Source organism: Lagenorhynchus albirostris, chromosome 9 (assembly GCF_949774975.1).
Source record: "Lagenorhynchus albirostris chromosome 9, mLagAlb1.1, whole genome shotgun sequence".
Taxonomy (NCBI): Eukaryota; Metazoa; Chordata; class Mammalia; order Artiodactyla; family Delphinidae; genus Lagenorhynchus; species Lagenorhynchus albirostris.
In genome coordinates, this window is record NC_083103.1 from 60125840 (window position 1) to 60145872 (window position 20033).

Sequence of the window (20033 nt, forward strand, 5' to 3'; positions counted from 1 at the left end):
AGATATCTGGATCAGTGGGACAGAATAGAGAGCTGAGAAACTCACACACCTATGGCCAATTAATCTTCAGCAAAGGAGGCAAGAATATACCATGGAGAAAAGACAATCTCTTCAATAAGTGGTGTTGGGAAAACTGGACAGCCTCATGTAAAAGAATGAAATGAGAACATTCTCTAACCCCATATACAAAAATAAACTCAAAAAAATGAACTGATATAAGGACCTAAATAATACCTTTATTTACTGATAAAACGGATATTGGAGAATGTGGTTAATATCTTCAGTCCAGTAAACTTATCACTGACCCCCGAATCGGACTTACCTTGTCCCAAGTATCACTGTACTAGAGCAGGCCTCACCCTGTAGAGGTGAACTTGATCCTACAGGAGCAGAACAGAATGAATGTTCTCTGTAGACAGGCTGGTCCCAAACAGGAATGGGGAGAAGTGGCTGGGCTACTTGGGCCTTGTTTCTCCTTTCACCTTACTTAATCACCTAGGGCAGGGTGGTTGAAGGAAGAGTGATTACAATATTATGCTATTGGAGCTTCCTTCACATGGAGGAAAGAAATACTCCCTCTCAGTATTTTAGCATATTTTAAATTGTAACAAATGAATAATTTACCTGTTTACTGTCTGTCTTCTCCAACTAAGATTGTCAGTTCCATGATAAGGAAGCCATGTTCAGCTCTGTGCACATGGGTACCAGCATGTTGTCTGGCCCATAGCAGGCATTCTTATTTACTGAGTGAGCAAATGTACTGTAGAGTTTATTACAATGGAACCTATATGGTCTTTATTTATTAATCCAACACAAATTTATCTACAGTGTGCCAAGAATTTTCTTAGGCAAGAGGATTCTGAGATATTTTGAATCAAAATACAGAAAGTTTTGTTTTGAAAACAAGCCAACTGTTAGCTCTTCGAAAAAAACTTAGTTGGAGAGCCTCTGATTCTCACTCGCTGGACCATACAAGGTCAGTCTTTTGATTGCTCTATACTTTAGATTCCCTATTTATAACTAAACAAGTTTGCAACACATACCAAAGAAATCCTGTATGATTTACAGTTGTTCAAGCAAACAAGAAAACTCTGGTTCAGTTTCTATGAGCTATCAAAAGGATAAAGACAAAATGCCTGTCTATCTCAAATCAATCAGGTTTTGAATGGCATCTTTTCAACATAATGAAATAAAGACATATATAAAAAACAAAGACAAAATACACCTTCCCATTCTAAAACATTTCCTTTAGTCCATATGTACTTTAAATAATCTTGTATTAAGTTTCTACTGCAACTTTCAATGTTCAGAGTAAATTCATCCTGGCACAGTGTTTGTTCTAAGAAGTCAACAGCAGCAGGAGTAGGAGCATAATATAGTAGTTTCACTGTTATTTCCAGAGTCTATAAAATCCCAACGCTATTGCCAGGCAAGTAAACACTGAGGCTGTGAAAAGAAGAAAACATGTTATAGGTAATGCATTTGTGATTATCTTGCAGAGACAAAGAGAATAATGTCATCTTCAATTTAAATTGAAAGCAAAATCAGGATATCCAACCAGTTTTCTTTTCTTTGCCTGCATTGAGCGGCATGTGGGATCTTAGTTTCCCAGCGAGGGATCAAACCCACGCCTCCTGCATTGGAAGCATGGAGTCTTAACCACTGGACCACCAAGGAATTCCCAATCCAACCAATTTTCTACTTTAGGTTTTTAATTCCCTAGAAAATTAAGCTAAGGATAAAGGGTATCCATTAGGGCTGGATTAATATCAATTCTTCTTAAAAGCTTCCTGTATTTTAAACCAGAATAAGGATGACAGTAATTTAAAAGTGTACATTATGTCAGTTAGAATCTATAAAGTGTTTAAAGTCATTATTAACATTAGCACTATTAACAATGACTACTTTAAATAATTACAAACTCTAATTTTAGAAATAATTTATAAGTGAAAAACCACCTTTCTTACATGTACTGAAAAATTACGTAGTTAAGCCAGTAAAACAGACATCCGTATCATCCAAAAGAAAATTTTAATTGCCTTTTCAGTACATTTAAAAATGATTTCGTGCCTGCTGAGCTCCCAGGCCAGTCCCCTGCCCTCCAAGGCTCCCTCTTCGCCACCCTCCCACCCAGCTGCATTGGTACTGGGGGCATAGGAAGGAGGCTGGGGAGATCAGGAGTGGCAGGCAGGAGGGGCACTCCCAGACCCCAGACTGGAGGAGCAGGAGAGGAGGGCGTTTGCCCTGCCCACTCGAGCCCAGGAAGCCTGCTGGGCTCCAAGGTGAGGTCCCCTGCCCTCTGAAACGAGGGGTGGGGGGCACACCTGGGTCCCTTCTGTTGCTTGAGCCTAAGCCCTACCCCCTGGAGCCCCCGGGGCCTTTTCCAGCCCTGTGGGTCCTGAGCATTGGCCCTGCCCATCGCCCAAACCTCACCCTTGCTAAGGTCCTGCTCTCCACAGCCAACGCCCTCCCCCCGATCTTTTTTCTTTTTCCTCCTCCTCCTCGTTTTTACTATTGTGGTACTGATGTCCCTTCCGGTTGTCGATTCATCTATATTTTTATTTTTACATTATTTCTAACATATCTGTTAGTTTCCTAGTCTAATTTTATTTTTTACTTTGTTATTTTTTTTTTGCCACCCCATGCAGCTTGCAGGATTTTGATTTGTGAGCCCAGGGTTAGGAGGAAGCTCCTGTGGGGGGAGCTCCAAGTCCAAACCACTGGACTAACAGAGAACCTCAGACCTCAGGGAATATTCATCAGAGTGAGGTCTCACAGAGTTCCTCATCTCAGCACCAAGACCCAGCTCTACCCAATAGCCTACAAACTCGTGATGGAAGCCTCAAGCCAAACAACCAGTAAAACAGGAACACAATCCCACTCATAAGAGAAAAAAAAAAAAGAGATGGCAAAAAAAATATGTCACAGATGAAGGAGCAAGGTAAAAACCTACAGGACCAAATAAACGAAGAGGAAATAGGCAATCAACCTGAAAAAGAATTCAGAGTAATGATATTAAAGATGATCCAGAATCTCAGAATGGAAGCACGGATTGAGAAAATACAAGAAATGTTTAACAAAGATCTAGAAGAACTAAAGAACAAACAAACAGAGATGAACAACACAATAACTGAAATGAAAAATACACCAGAAGGAATCAATAACAATAACAGAGGCAGAAGAACAAATAAGTGAGCTGGAAGACAGAATGGTGGAAATAACTGCTGAGGAGCAGAATGAAGAAAAAAGAATGAAAAGAATTGAAGACAGTCTCAGAGATCTCTGGGACAACACTAAACGCACCAACGTTTGAATTACAGGGGTCCCAGAAGAGAAAAAGAAAGGGTCTGAGAAAATAATGTGAAGAGATTATAGTGGAAAACTTCCCTAATGTGGGAAAGGAAATAGTCACCCAAGTCCAGGAAGCACAGGGAGTCCCATACAGGATAAACCCTAGGAAAAACACACTAAGACACATATTAATCAAACTAACAAAAACTAAATTCAAAGGAAAAATATTAAAAGCAGCAGGGGAAAAACAAAAAATAACATACAAAGGAATCCCCATAAGGTTATCAGCTGATTTTTCAGTGCAAACTAGCAGGCCAGAAGGCAGTGGCAGGATATACTTAAAAGTGATGAAAGAGAAAAACCTACAACCAAGATTACTGTACCCAGCAAGGATCTCATTCAGATTCGATGGAGAAGTCAAAAGCTTTTCAGACAAACGAAAGCTAAGAGAATTCATTAACACCAAATGCTAAAGAAACTTCTCTAAGTGGGAAACACAAGACAAGAAAAAGACCCACAAAAACAAACCCAAAACAATTAAGAAAATGGTAATAGGAACATACATATCAATAATAACCTTGAATGTAAACGGATTAAATGCTCCAACCAAAAGACACAGACTGGCTGAATGGATACAAAAACAGGACCTATATATATGCTCTCTACAGGAGACCCACTTCAGACCTAGAAACATATACAGACTGAAAGTGAAGGGATGGAAAAAGATATTCCATGCAAAAGGAAATCAAAAGAAAGCTGGAGTACCAATACTTATATCAGATAAAAGAGACTTTAAAATAAAGATTGTTACGAGAGAAAAGGAGGGACACTACATAATGATCAAAGGATCAGTCCAAGAAGATATAATAATTATAAATGTTTATGCACCCAACATAGGAGTGCCTCAATACATAAGGCAAATGCTAACAACCATGAAAGGAGAAATCGACAGTAACAATAATAGTAGGGGACTTTAACACCCCACTTACACCAAAGGACAGATCATCCAAACAGAAAATAAATAAGAAACACAAGCTTTAAATGACACAATAAACTAGATAGATCTAACTGATATTTACAGAACATTCCACCCAAAAGTGGCAGAATACACTTTCTCCTCAGGTGCACATGGAACATTCTCCAGGATAGATCACATCTTGGGTTGCAAATCAAGTCTCGGAAAATTTAAGAAAATTGAAATCATATCAAGCATCTTTTCTGACCAAAATGCCGTGAGACTGGAAATCAATTAAGAGGAAAAAAACTGTGAAAAACACAAATACATGGAGGCTAAACAGTGCACTACAAAAAAACCAAGAGATCACTGAAGAAATCAAAGAAGAAATTAAAAAATACATAGAAACAAATGACAACAAAAACACGACGACCTAAAACCTATGGGACGCAGCAAAAGCAGTTCTAAAAGGGAAGTTTACAGCAATTCAATCTCACCTCAAGAAAAAAGAAAAATCTCAAATAAACAATCTAACCCTACGCTTAAAACAACTAGAGAACGATGACCAAAGAAAATCCAAATTCAGTAGAAGGAAAGAAATCATAAAGATCAAAGCAGAAATAAATGAAATAGAAACAAAAAACAATAGCAAAGATCAATAAAACTAAAAGCTGGTTCTTTGAGAAGATAAACAAAATTGATAAACCCTTAGCCAGACTCATCAAGATAAAAAGGGAGAGGGTGCAAATCAATAAAATTAGAAATGAAAAAGGAGAAATCACAACGGACACTGCAGAAATACAAAGGATTATAAGAGACTACTACAAACAACTATATGCCAATAAAATGGACAACCATGAAGAAATGGACAAATTCTTGGAAAGGTACAATTTTACAAGACCGAAACAGGAAGAATTAGAAAATATAAACAGACGTATCACAAGTAATGAAACTGAAAGCATAATTAAAAATCTTCCAAGAAACAGAAGTCCAGGACCAGATAGCTTCACAGGCGAATTCTATCAAACGTTTAGAAAAGAGCTAACACCAATCCTTCTCAAACTCTTCCAAAAAACTGCAGAGGGAGAAACACTCCCAAATTCATTCTACGAAGCCACCATCACCCTGATTCCAAAACCAGAAAAAGATATCACAAAAAAAGAAAACTGCAGACCAATATCACTGATGAACATACATGCAAAAATCCTGAACAAAATACTAACAAACAGGAATCCAACAGCACATTAAAAGGATCATACACCATGATCAAGTGAGATTTATCCCAGGGATGGAAGAATTTTTCAATATACGCAAATCAATCAGTGTGATATACCACGTTAACAAATTAAGGAATAAAAACCATATGATCATCTCAATAGATGCAGAAAATGCTTTTGACAAAATTCAGCACCCATTTATGATAAAAACTCTCCAGAAAGTGGGCATAGAGGGAACCTACCTCAACATAATAAAGGCCATATTATGACAAACCCACAGCAAGCATCATATTCAATGCTGAAAAACTGAAAGCATTTCCTCTAAGATCAGGAACAAGACAAGGATGTCCACTCTCGCCACTCTTATTCAACAGTTTTGGAAGTTCTAGCCACAGCAATCAGAGAAGAAAAAGAAATAAAAGGAATACAAATTGGAAAAGAAGAAGTAAAACTGTCACTATTTGCCAATGACATGATACTATACATAGAAAATCCTAAAGATGCCACCAGAAAACTACTAGAACTAATCAATGAATTTGGTAAGGTTGCAGGATACAAAATGTACAGAAATCTCTGGCATTCCTATACACCAACAAAGAAAAATAAGAAAGAGAAATTAAGGAAACACTCCCATTTACCATTGCAACAAAAAGAATAAAATACCTAGGCATAAATCTGCCTAAGGAGGTGAAAGACTTGTACTCAGAAAACTATAAAACACTGATGAAAGAAATCAAAGATGACATAAACAGATGGAGAAATATACCATGTTCTCTGACTGGAAGAATCAATATTGTGAAAATGACTATACTACCCAAAGCAATCTACAGATTCAGTGCAATCCCTATCAAACTACCAATGGCATTCTTCACAAAATTAGAACAAAAAAATCTTACAATTCGTATGGAAACACAAAAGACCCCGAATAGCCAAAGCTATCATGAGAAAGAAAAACGGAGTTGGAGGAATCTGGCTCCCTGACTTCAAACTATACCACAAAGCTACAGTAATCAAGACAGTATGGTACTGGCACAAAAACAGAAATATAGATCAAGGGTACAGGTTAGAATGCCCAGAGATAAACCCACGCACATATGGGCACCTAATTTATGACAAAGGAGGCAAGAACATACAATGGAGAAAAGACAGCCTCTTCAATAAGTGGTGCTGGGAAAACTGGACAGCCTCATGTAAAAGAATGAAATTAGAACATTACGTAACACCGTACATAAAAATAAACTCCAAATGGATTAAGACTTAAATGTAAGACCAGACACTATAAAACTTTTAGAGGAAAACATAGGAAAAACACTCTTTGACATAAACCACAGCAAGATCTTTTTGAACCACCTCCTAGAGTAACAGAAATAAAAACAAACACATGGGACTTAATTAAACTTAAAAGCTTTTACACAGCAAAGGAAACCATAAACAAGACAAAAAGACAACCCTCAGAATGGGAGAAAACATTTGCAAATTAAACAACAGACCAAGGAATAGTCTCCAAACTATACCAACAGTTCATGGAGCTCAATATCAAAAAAACAAACAATCCAGTTAAAAAATGGGCGGAAGACCTAAAGACATTTCACCAAGGAAGACATACAGATGGCCAAGAAGCACATGAAAAGATGCTCAACATCACTAATTATTAGAGAAATGAAAATCAAAACTACAGTGAGGTATATCACCTCATGCCAGTCAGAATGGCCAGTATCAAAAAAGTTAGAAACAATAAATGCTGGAAAGGGTGTGGTGAAAAGGGAATCCTCCTACACTGTTGGTGGGAATGTAAATTGATACAACCACTATGGAAAACAGTATGGAGGTTCCTTAAAAAACTAAAAATAGAACTACTGTACGACCCAGCAATCCCACTACTGGGCATATACCCTGAGAAGACAATAATTCAAAAAGAGACATGCACCACAATGTTCACTGCAGCACTATTTACAATAGCCAGGACATGGAACCAACCTAAATGTCCATCAACAGATGAAAGGATAAAGATGACGTGGGACATATATACAATGGAATATTATTCAGCCATAAAAAGAAATGAAACTGAGTTATTTGTAGTGAGGTGGATGGACCCAGAGTCTGTCATACAGAGTAAGTCAGAAAGAGAAAAATACCGTTATACTAACGCATATATATGGAATCTAAAAAAAAAAAAAATGGTACTGATGAACCTAGTTGCAGCGCAGGAATAAAGAGGTAGGCATAGAGAATGGACTTGAGGACATGGGGTGGGAGGGCAAAGCTGGGAGAAAGTGAGAGGAGCATCGACATATATACACTACTGAATGTAAAATAGTTGGCTGGTGGCAAGCAGCAGCATAGCACGGGGAGATCGGCTTGGTGCTTTGCGATGACCTAGAGGGGTGGGAAAGGGAGGATGGAAGGGAGGCTCAAGAGGGAGGGGATATGGGTACATGTGTATGCATATGGCTGATTCGCTTTGTTGTGCAACAGAAACTAACACAGTATGGTGAGGCAATTATTAAAAAAAAATGGCAAAAAGAAAAAGTGATTTCATAATTATTAAAAATTTATAAATAAAAAATGAAATTTTAATGGAAGCCCTTTAAAAAAAAACTCAATGAGGTAGAAGAAAAGGCAGAGAAAGCATCAGCCTTTTTATTTTTTTTAAAATTTATTTATTTATTAATATGTTTGTGTTTGGCTCTGTTGGGTCTTCATTGCTGCCTGTGGGCTTTCTCTAGTTGTGGCAAGCGGGGGGGATACTCTGTTGCGGTGCGTGGGCTTCTCATTGTGGTGGCTTCTCATTGCAGAACATGGGCTCTAGGAGCACAGGCTTCAGTAGTTGTGGCACATGGGCTCAGTAGTTGTGGCTCGCGGGCTCTAGAGTGCAGGCTCAGTAGTTGTGGCGCCCCGGCTTAGCTGCTCCGCGGCATGTGGGATCTTCCTGGACCAGGGCTAGAACCCGTGTCTACTGCACTGGCAGGCGGATCTTAACCACTGTGCCGCCAGGGAAGGCCTGCATCAGGCTTTTTAAACAATTAATATACCACCTGTTCTCTATGTTACATCATACTGGATAGAAAACCTTTCTGTTCTCCTTAAGAAGGTGAATTTGGGTGAGGCTTTTAGGGACTCCCTAGATTCTAGTCTGTTTAAACACCCATGATTTTAAAATAGAGACTCTGAGATGAAGAGCAAACTTCTATGATTAAAGACACAAGAGGGACTTCCCTAGTGCCACAACTACTGAGCCCATGCACCTAGAGCCCGTGCTCCGCAACAAGACAAGCTACTGCAATGAGAAGCCCGTGCACTGCAATGAAGAGTAGCCCCCGCGTGCCGCAACTAGAGAAAGCCTGCACGCAGCCAAACAACTAAAAAAAACAAAAAAAAAAAGACATGAGAAACAGCCTTTCATAGTTAAGGCTATCCTGTTTTTTTAATGTGTAAATCTAATTATACATTATCCCATTTGGTCACACTACTTACTGAAACTTGATTAATGACAAGATCATTTCCTTTAAGAAATGGGATTAGGTCTCTCTGAGACACAGGGGGAAGCTGGACAGTTGAGGAGAAAGAATAACACTTAAACAGTTTCTTGTCTTGTTGCCACTGGTCAATTATACATTCTCTCATGTGATCCTACTACTTACCATGCTACTACTTACCATTTTCCAGATAGTGTGCTAAAGAATTTCATGTATCACCGTATTTATCCATAATTAAAACCCTATGAGGTTGGTGATAGTATTCCCATCATACAGACGAGGCAACAAGCCCAAAGTTTTACTGCTAGCAAGTGGTGGAAGCAGGACTCAACACTATGTGTACCTGTCTCCAAGGTAGTTGCTGTTGCTCTTAAAAATAAAGGGTGGTGCCTTCAGAACTGTTAGTTGTAAATCCACAGTGAAAAAAGGAAAGGAAGATAACTCTTTAGGTAAATACATTAGAAGAAGCTGAGTGGAATACAAAGCTCTTCCTAACCTGGGGTGCTTTGAGGTCTATTTTGAAAGTGGGAATGAACACTGCAAACTGCTGATTTGGCATTTCCTGTTAGCATTCCTATTGGACAGATGATCTCTGGTTCCAGAGACTTTGCTAGAATAGGGGTTTTCAAATCTTGTTTTAGCCTTAGAACCCTTTCTTCAAATGGATCTTAGATGCTAAGTCATTCAAGTTGAAGAGAGGAAGGGGGAGTCGGGGTGTGCATCAGCTGAGGGCTAGGGGCTCCATCTCTACTCCTGCTGCCGCTTCAACATAATTAGTGCCTACCCAGAAAATCACTGATGGTATAAAGCAGCAATTTTATTTTGGACAATTCAATAACATAAAAATTTTAAATGTGCCTATCTTTTTGACCCCAATTTTTAGATGTGCATAAGCAATTTATTATATAAAAATACTAGCATGATGGCATACAGGGGTGTGTGTGTATTTACTCACACATATATAGGGCTATTTGGTCCAATATTTTTTAAAATAAATTTATTTTATTTATTTTTGGCTGCATTGGGTCTTCGTTGCTGCACGTGGGCTTTCTCTAGTTGTGGCGAGCAGGGGCTTCTCTTGTTGCGGAGCACAGGCTCTAGGCACATGGGCTTCATTGCTCCATGGCATGTGGGATCTTCCCGGACCAGGGCTTGAACCTGTGTCCCCTGTGTTGGCAGGTGGATTCTTAACCACTGGCACCACCAGGGAAGCCCGCAATATTGTTTTTAATAAAAACAGTTGGGAGCAGAATGTCTGTTAATAGAGGTTTGGATAAATAAATTATGGTATTTTCATACAATGGAATAGTATGTTTTCTAGTTAAAAAAAAAAGTCTATATATGTATTCATGTGGAAAGATAATCAAAACATTTGGTTAAATTTTTACAAGTTGTACTCTGTACAGTATCATCTAATTACTGTTTAAAAAATCTGCAATGTTCACATATAGAAAGAAAAGCCTAGAAAGATATATACTACTAATAGTAAATACACATGGGGAGGGAGAAGGCTTTCACTTTTACTATATTGCTTTTGAATTATATGAACAATTTAGGATGAAAATGTATTACTTTTTTATACAAAGAAAAATGTACTACTTGACTAGGGCATTCTTTCTAACTCCTTGGGGCTCTGTAAATTGGTCAGGTCACATGGTACTTGAGGAACTCAGTATGTGACAAATAATCTAATTTTGGGTAGTATCCCTGCTCTGTCAGTTGGATTCAAGATAGGAGGTAGTTTTTGCCCCTTTGCTTGCTGTGGTTTTTAATGGTCTGTATCTATTTTGGTGATCTTTATCTAAAAATTTTCGTTTTTTTCATTGTGGAATACCCAGTGTATCTTTGCATCGTTTTGTACTTGTGTTTATGTTTATCTTTGACATCCATATGCTTTTTCCCATTAGGAGGATGCAGAGTTGCCTGTTAAACTTATATCCTAAATTTACTGCCTGTTAAACTTACATTTTCCAAGTACTCCAGGGAACCAAACAATAAAGGAGATCTGTTACAGCTCCTCCTTTTTTCTTCTGTACCCCATGGCTACCTTGGGAGGTAGGAGCTAATAAGTCCGAAAATCAAATGACAGTAATTCCTTTCTCTGACAAACACAGCCTTACCTGCAAGGTAACGAATTGTCTCAAGCTTGTTAGACTCCATTAGGGTTTTTAAAGAAGCAATTTCAGTGTCAATTTTGTTACCGGTCTCTGAAATAATACCTCTGGTTTTGGTATCCTGTAGTAATTAAGAATAAGACAATTAAATTTTGTCCCTGTGTATCATGGAGAAAAATGTTTACTTTAGAAATCCTCACTTATGGGCTAATTTTGTGTAACAAAAGTTTTAAGTGGGGAAACAGTAAAAAAGCACAGTGATATTAAAAGAAAAAGTAACACTACATGAATATTACAAATTGACAAAAGTATTCCTTCCACTTTGATATTTGGAGACTATTTCTTAGGATTATCACATTCTGGGCACCTTCTACTAAAAACCTCCCAGGAAGATACAGGCATACCTCATTTTATTGTGCTTCGAAGATGCTGCATGCTGTTTTTAAACAAATTGAAGCTTTGTGGCAACCCTGAGTCAAACAAGTGTATCGGCGCCATTTTTCCATGAGCATTTGCTCACTTCATGTCTCTGTGTCACATTTTGGTGATTCTTGCAGTACTTCAAACTTTTTCATTATTACTATATTTATTATGGTGATCTGTGACCAGTGATCTCTGATGTTACTATTGCAAAAGATTACCATGCACTGACAGCTCAGAAGATGGTTAGCATCTTTTTAGCAGTTATTTTTAAATTAAGGTATAGATATTGTTTATTTAGATATAGTGCTACTGCACACTTAATAAACTACAGTATATTGTAAACATAACTTTTATATGCACTGGGAAACCAAAAAATTTGTGTGACTCACTTTATTTCAGTATTTGCTTTATTGCTGTTGTCTGGAAATGGACCTGCAATACCTCTGAGGTATGCCTGTATTTGAGACCTAAATATATGAAGATAAACTAAGAAGCAAAAATGTTAGTCACAGAACTATCACCTTATTTGTATAAAGTCCTTAGGATATCATAGTTAAAACTTTAAATATATTTTGCAAAAGGAAAAACCAACTGGGTTTATAATATGAACTGGCACCAGTATTTAAAGGAGATGGCAGAAATGCTTGTTGGGTAACACTGAATGCTATATGCATAGGGACTAAGGGGTAGAAAGAGAAATGAGATGATATTTATAGCTCAGAAATTAGCTGGGAGAGAATTTGTTGATTTCCTTGTTTATCTCCTTTATCTGGCCAAGAAGTTAGAGAAGGGAATATAGGCTGCTTAGAACAGCAAATGGGACCTTCGCGTCTACTGAATTATAATCAACAGTGATGTCTCTTATGTTAGACTGTAGACCGAGTGACTTCTTAACTTTTAAGAAAAGGACTAGGCTGAGTCAGAAAGCTAGGTTTTACTCAGCCACAAAGATTAATTAATGATCACAATTTAGGATTACTGAGAGGTAAACAGTAGTTATGAGTATGGAATTTAGAATCCAGGTTGACATCTGGCTCTACCACTTTTTAGTTGTGTGACCTTAACTTCCTTCTGCCTCACTTTCCAAATTGGTAGAATGGGAATAGAGTGCCTACCTCACACAGAGGCTGATATGAGGATTAAATAAATTAATAGACAAAAAAGTTAAGTAAAACAGTATCTAACATAAAAATTTTTTATTTGACTGAACCTAGGCATTCCTTAAATACTAATTGTGAATCCTTGTCTTTTTAAAAAAATAGTTCTCTTCCATATAAAAATAATTTAGTTAAAAAAAAGTATGCTACCTGGAAAGCTTGATTCTGACTCAGAAGTCACAGCTCAGGTACTCCCCTCCACCTGGTAGCAGCTTCCCCCAAAGTACTGGTTAACTATAACAGCTATGAGGAAATCATGGAATCTATAGGGCTAGCTTGTTGAAGTCCAAACTTATAAAATGATACATATAAAGGCAGTTACATAAGGCATGAGAGCTATACAGAAGAGAAACTTTTACATGGCAGCTTACATTTTTGGTAAATTCTGTGGTTGCCTCCATAAGTTTCTTTTCTTGATCTGTAAACTAAACGATATGGTTTATCAAGAGGTTAAAAAAAAGACTAAAAGGAATTAAAAAGGAGTAAGTGCAAAAAAGTACATTTAAAAGCACATTACCATATCTGTTACTCTGCTCCTTTCTAGGTTGATATCCAGTTTATTATCTGCTCTGATTCGACTGGTTTCATTCTTTAAAGAAAAAAAAAATTAAGAAAGTGATCTTGTAATGAATATTTGTTCTGAAATTAATGAACTATTCTGAAGTGGGGAAAAAAGTTTCACTTACTATCAGTTGTTGCTTAACTTGTTCTAATTCAATTTTCATTTTCTAGGTATAAAGAAAGATCACACACAATTGGTGTTAAATCAAAGTCCATATTATGATTTATTAAAAAAAATCTGAAACCTTGCATAAGCAAAAATTGGACATTCTGTGGATTTCTAATACATTATCTGATAAAGAATAAAGACAAAAAAAGAACTAATAGTTCATCGTATTCAGAAAATAATTATGAACATAACATTAGACAATGTATTTATGTTTCAATACAGTAGTCCCCCCTGATCCACTGGGGATATGTTCCAAGACCCCAAGTGGATGAAACCTCGAATAGTACTGAACCCTATATGTACTATGTTTTTTCTTATACTAATGGGTAGGTAGCATATACAGTGTGGATACACTGGACAAAGAGATGATTCATGTCCTGGGGGGAATGGAGTGGGACGGTGAAAGATTTCATCATGCTACTCAGATCAGTGTGACATAAACATATGAACTGTTTATTTCTGGAATTTTCCACTTAATATTTTCAGACTGCAGTTGACCACAAGTAACTAAAACTGTGGAAAGCGAAAATGCAGATAAGGGGGGACCAACTGTATTCTACTTAAAAATAAAAAAAGATTGATATTCTAAATTTTAAAATATTTTAAGCTAGTGGGTAACAACAAAGTTCTGACTGAATTACAGAAACATTTTTCTCTTAAGTGACAAAATAATTATTACAGAACCAAAAAAATGGAAAATGCTACATTACTGTCAGTTCTGAGAACATTATTCTGAACTACACTAGAAATTTAATAAAATATATGTAGATCAAAGATTTCCTTTTATGTGACCTGTTTAAGATACAACTGTCATTCTTTAGTATGCAAGAAACTATGATGTATACATAGATTAGGTATGGTTAAACATGTATACTTTTATCTAAAAACTTGCTAATAATTATTTAATAACCACATGAAATTGTTTTGGGGTCCTATTCTTCACCAAGTAGGATACTTATGAAATCAGTTATTTTATTAGTAATAAATTGAGACTTGTATCACCTGGTTCTCTGCTCGCAGATTTGCAAATTCACTTTTCTCTAGGATGACCATGTCTTTCCTGATGGAGTCCAAATGAGCCATTAACTGCTGTACTGTTATTTCCTAAAATGAAAAATTAAAATAACTGAGTGATGCCATCCCCTTGCATGGAGTTGTTCATGAAAATTAAAAAAAATTATTGTCTTGCTACAAGGTATAATGTTGCTTGGCTAAGTAAAAAACAAATGAAACCTATATATCTGAAATATCAAAATTAAAAGAAGTAGGAGATTCAAGGAAGAAAAAGTATTTCCCAGTGAAGAGAAACACATGTCTAGGTCTTTTCAATGAAAGAATCCCAATTAAATGCTTACTTAACCTCCAAGAGCTCCTCAGCAAATACTCTTTTTTTATTGTTTATTTATTTTAAAAATATCTACATGGGAAAGTTTTTATCTTTCATTGCTTTGCTTTTTTTTTTTTAGTTTTTATTTTTTGGCTGCGCGGCTTGCGGGATCTTGGTTCCCGACCAGGGATCGAACCTGCACCCCAGACAGTGGAAGCACCGAGTCTTAACCACTGGACCGCCAGGGAAGTTGATTTTGAAGGATCTTCTACCATCAGAAATTTCTAGGATACTGAATAAGACTTAGAAGTCAGGTAATAAAATAGAAGTATCGTTTAAATAATTGTCAGTATAACATAGTTTGGTTTAAATTCCTGAGTATCTTTCCTATATTTGGCACTACAAAGAATTTGTGAAAGAAAAGGTGGCCCCTATCTGATAGATTTATTTTTTTAAGTTTTTAGTTAACACCTCCATCACCACACAAGTTCTTTCTTTTTTTAAAATTTATTTTATTTATTTTTGGCTGTGTTGGGTCTTCATTGCTGCGTGTGGGCTTTCTCTAGTTGCAATGAGCGGGGGCTACTCTTTGTTGTGGTGCACGGGCTTCTCATTGCAGTGGCTTCTCTTGTTGTGGAGCACGGGCTTCAGGAGTTAGCGGGCTCTAGAGCACAGGCTCAGTAGCTGGGGTGCACGGGCTTAGTTGCTCCGTGGCATGTGGGATCTTCCCAGACTAGGGATCGAACCTGGGTCCCCTGCATTGGCAGGCGGATTCTTAACCACTGCACCACCAGGGAAGCCCTATCTGATAGACTTATAAACTTTTACTTTGCTAGGGAGGGACATTTTTGTAGAAATGATTTAAAGCAGTCTTACAAGGCAAATGTAACGTTAACCACTAAACTTCTCAAAATCGTGTAGCTTGCTGACTCATCTTTTATCTCTTTTTAATCAAAAGAAAAAGTAGATGAAGGTGTAACCTTGAAAAAGACCCTCTATAACAGGGTTTATAAACAAAACAGAAAAACCCAAACAAGAACAGAATGACTAGTGGAACTCCCATTTTGTCATAGTTTGTGGCTAGGAGTGCATTGTTGGGGTTACAGTCCTCCACTGACCACAATATGGGTGAAAAAGGCTATTTCAAAACTGCCTTGACGTTTAGAAAACAGAGGCTACAGTAGTTCCAGATGCATGGCTACGGAATGACTCAGTCTTCAAAGGGTCTGGAATGCACATATGTTCTCTAAGAACAGCGGTCAGATGGCACAGCCACATAGACTGGAGGTTAAAAATGTGAGTTCTGGAGTCAGGCTGCCTGGGTTTGAATCCAAACGCTGACATTTACTATGAGCCTTTGGGCACGTTATTTAGCTTCTTTGACCTCCTCTTTGCTGAAATGGGAATAAAAACTACCTATATCTTATAGAGTTGTTTTGAGGACTAAATGATATAATGCATGTAAAATGCTTACAGTAATACTTGGTGCACAGTTAGCATTCGATGAATGTGATGAGACAGGTGTCTAATGGCTGAAGCAGGACAGTGTGACTCCAATGTTTTGATGTGGAGGGAGTTTTGCTTTAAATATTATTCCTATCATAAAATGAAAAAGTATTTTTTACTGTGTACAATAGACATCCCTGACTCTAATGCTTTCCCTATCCCTCATCTATATTATTGGGGAGGGAGGTTCATTTTCTTTTATGCAGTTCTGCTTGAAATATTCATGAGAATTACCTCAGAAATCATACAGAAGTGGCCTCTAGGGGTTGTCGGTCTTGTTCCCCCCAAATATCATTATGAAGGAGTTCGAAGACATTAACTATAATATTATTTTTGTTTAAGTCTTTAATAAAATGTTATTTTATTACCAGAACTACATACAGAAGAGTAGAAAATTTAACTACATACTTCTTATAGACACTGAACCTCAGAATAAGGAATTACTGTACTGTGACTCTAAACTCTATCTCCCTTTCCGCCTCTAAATAGTTTGGGACTCAAAAAGCCTATAAGATAGCACGTATGTGCATCTTCAAAAACTTTAAGTGGAAAAATTTAATACAGTCAAATCTATTAAAAGTGTGATCATTGTAACTATTGTGGCGCCACCAGAGAATATGAATGTTATTCAGACTATAAGCAAATTCAGAATATAACCGAATTCTCAGACTGAGCACACTTGACTTAGCATGGCTCTTTCTGAAGTGATCAGGTATGAAGCTTGTTTGCCTCATGGCCTATGGCTCAAGGATGGAATGGGATTTTGATTTCATACACCAGTAATAAAAAACCCAAAAGTTCAGTAGTAGTGTTCCTACATCCAATCCTACATTTTGTGTGTGTGTGTGTGGTACACGGGCCCTCACTGTTGTGGCCTCTCCCGTTGATGCGCAGGCTCAGCGGCCATGGCTCACGGGCCCAGCCGCTCCGCGTCATGTGGGATCCTCCCAGACCGGGGCACGAGCCCGTGTCCTCTGCATCGGCAGGCGGACTCTCAACCACTGCGCCACCAGGGAAGCCCCTAATCCTACATTTTAAATGTAAGATTAAATGGCCCTGGCAGCATAAAAATTCCTCAAAAAAGTTTTAATTCACTGATTATATTGCAGAGAAACTTAAAAATCTGATTTAAGAGTACCATTAGCTCTTTCAGGATAGCTCAAAGGTTTGGGGGGGATTAAATGAGTGGCTTTTTCTTTGGTGGATTTAATATTAATAGTCTGTTATGATCCTGAATAAATTTAGCTAAAATAATACACATACAAATTTAAAGTTAAGTTAAATCTAGGGGCTGAATGCTTTTAATTCTAAATACATAATTAATTGGATATTACAGAAAAAATCTTTTAAAAATTTCGCTCTTTCATGACCTTTGAAGTAATGACATTTTATGCAAGAGCTCCTAATTTTATGTAAGAAAGAAATCCTAATATTTCTCTGCTGTGAAATATTTATCTGAAGAAGAAAGCCTAAATTTAAAAAATTAAAAAAATATAACCAGAGAAAGAAAACGGATTCTTCAACACAGTAATTAATTCATGATTGACAGATTATGAATTATTATTCTACAGTTAAGTTCATTTAGCTTATTCTATCCTTCATATAAAATTATTGCTTTTTGTCCATAGCACCACAATGACAACTCTTGCAAATTACTGAACCTCTCTGATCCTTTCTTCAGTGGTAAAACAGAATAATTCTACCTACTTTTCAAGGTTGTTAGAGAGATTAAATAAGATCATATATATGAGCAGTCCCCAGCACTGCCTCTCACTTCTTAAGTTCTTCGTAAATGGTATAACTTGGCGTTTAAGGATTCAGCTATCTGGTCAGATTAAAGCATCTTAGGTGATTTATGAACTCCTTCCCAGCCATGTATGTAAGTCCCTTCCAGCTTTCCAACTTTGTGAAAATTAACCAGAACATACACATGACTGCAGTAAACTGGTCAGCTCTTCTACTGTGGTGGGCTTTCTATGTGGAAAAAGTTGTTTCACTAACAACCTACCACCATCCCATGACTCAAATAATATAATTATCTTACACAATGAAAGATCTGACAAAATTTTACTCTTTGTGTTACCATAATTTTGTGATGACTATTCTAACTCCTCAGTCTCTCTGGATACTGACTCTGCTACACGTTTTTCGTTTTTGGTTCCTTTAGAGAGAATAATAAGGAAGATGCAGGTGTGTTTAGAAGGTGGGTGGCTAAACAGAGATGCAGTTATGAAAAAGATTGTCTAATGAAACTGTCAGAAGTGATAAAAATGAAAACATTACCTGTTGAGCTTGAGTGACCATCTCCTTATAGATAGTATCAAGGCTGACATTCGATAAAATGGTTAATGCTGATACAATTGTTTCTGCTTGTGCTTTGTCAAATCCTACAAGTGGCAAATAGGTATTTATATTTTTTAAAAAGTGCACATCCTTCTCAAAATAGACAGCTAGAATAACTTCTATCATTTAAATTTTCATGCAGTTGACTCTTGAACACATGGATTTGAACTGAGTGGGTCCACTTAGATGCAGATTTTTCTCAATAGTAAATACTACCATACCACACAATCTGTGGTTGCTTGAAGCTGTGGATGTGCAATTGCGGATACAGAGGGCCACTATAAAGTTACATGCAGATTTTTGACTACACAGGCGGTCAGTGCCCCAACCCCTGTGTTGTTCAAGGGTCAACTGCAGTCTTTTAAAAAAATGGTTATAATTAAAAATCGACAGATTATGCTAAATTACTCTCTAAAAAGCACTCTCCAATTTTAATTCCACTGATCCATTTCCCCACATTTACATCAACATGGGTATTACTAGTCTTTTTTGAGTGTATAATTGGCATTAAAATGGTATTGCATTATTATTTTTATACTTAAAATTTGCATTTCCTTGATTAAGCATCTTTACGTACATTTATTGGTAATTTATTTTTCTGTGAACTGTTTATGGCCTTTGTCCATTTTTCTATAAAACTGCTTAACTTTTCTTATTGATTCATATGAATTCTTTGTATATTAAAGCAATAGGCTCACTGTCATATGTGTTGCTAACATTTTTAACCTTACGGATCATATCCTTCGATACACAGATTTAAATAAATATTTCTGTAGTCACATCTGTCAGTCTTTACTTTTACTTTCATTGCTTTTGAGTTTTGTCTTGCTTCCTTACTCTATAAGTCAAAAAATATTTCTATATTATAATATTTTTCGTAGTCTTTCTTTTTTTTACATTTAGCTTTTCATCAATCTGCAATTTATTTTTCAGTAAGGGAATCTATTTTTTTCCAATGGCTAGTCATTTATCATAGCTCATTTATTAAACAGTCCTTCCTTTCCCTAATTTGTAATGCCTTCTTTATTGCTTTCTAAGACACACGTTTCTGAATACCATTCTATTCCATTAAATCAACTCTTCTATTCCTATAGTTTCATATACTTTATTTATTTATTTTTGCGGTACGTGGGCCTCTCACTGTTGTGGCCTCTCCCGTTGCGGAGCACAGGCTCCGGACGCGCAGGCTCAGTGGCCATGGCTCACGGGCCCAGCCGCTCCGCAGCACGTGGGATCTTCCCGGACTGGGGCACGAACCCATGTCCCCTGCATCGGCAGGCGGACTCTCAACCACTGTGCCACCAGGGAAGCTCTTCATATACTTTAAATAACTGTTTTGACATCTGGTAATTTTTTGTGACATTCTTTTTCTTTTTTTTCTATTCTTAAACATTGTGCTTGTACTTCCACATAAACTTTAGTATCAGCCTAGAAACTACAGTTGTTTTTTTACATAATTGGAATCATTCTGCACATGTATCTTGAGCATTTCTC

At 37.1% G+C, this 20033-nt stretch overlaps 1 protein-coding gene across 4 annotated transcripts in view; it reads right to left on the minus strand.

The window, feature by feature from the left end:
• Positions 1-211: 211 nt before the first annotated feature.
• CCDC90B (coiled-coil domain containing 90B) overlaps positions 212-20033 on the minus strand; it is a 53866-nt gene continuing 34044 nt past the window's right edge. For 2 of the 4 annotated variants that reach the window (XM_060160144.1, XM_060160143.1), the window contains 7 exons: positions 18480-18583; positions 14366-14467; positions 13320-13361; positions 13151-13222; positions 13005-13058; positions 11060-11174; positions 212-1446 (listed from right to left, as the gene is read on the minus strand). In XM_060160144.1, coding sequence (XP_060016127.1) covers positions 1391-1446; positions 11060-11174; positions 13005-13058; positions 13151-13222; positions 13320-13361; positions 14366-14467; positions 18480-18583 — 545 coding nt within the window. In that variant the 3' untranslated portion in view covers positions 212-1390. Of the gene's footprint in view, positions 1447-11059; positions 11175-11865; positions 11963-13004; positions 13059-13150; positions 13223-13319; positions 13362-14365; positions 14468-18479; positions 18584-20033 lie in introns of all 4 variants that reach the window. The other 2 variants (XR_009542493.1, XR_009542494.1) reach the window with 2 other exon arrangements.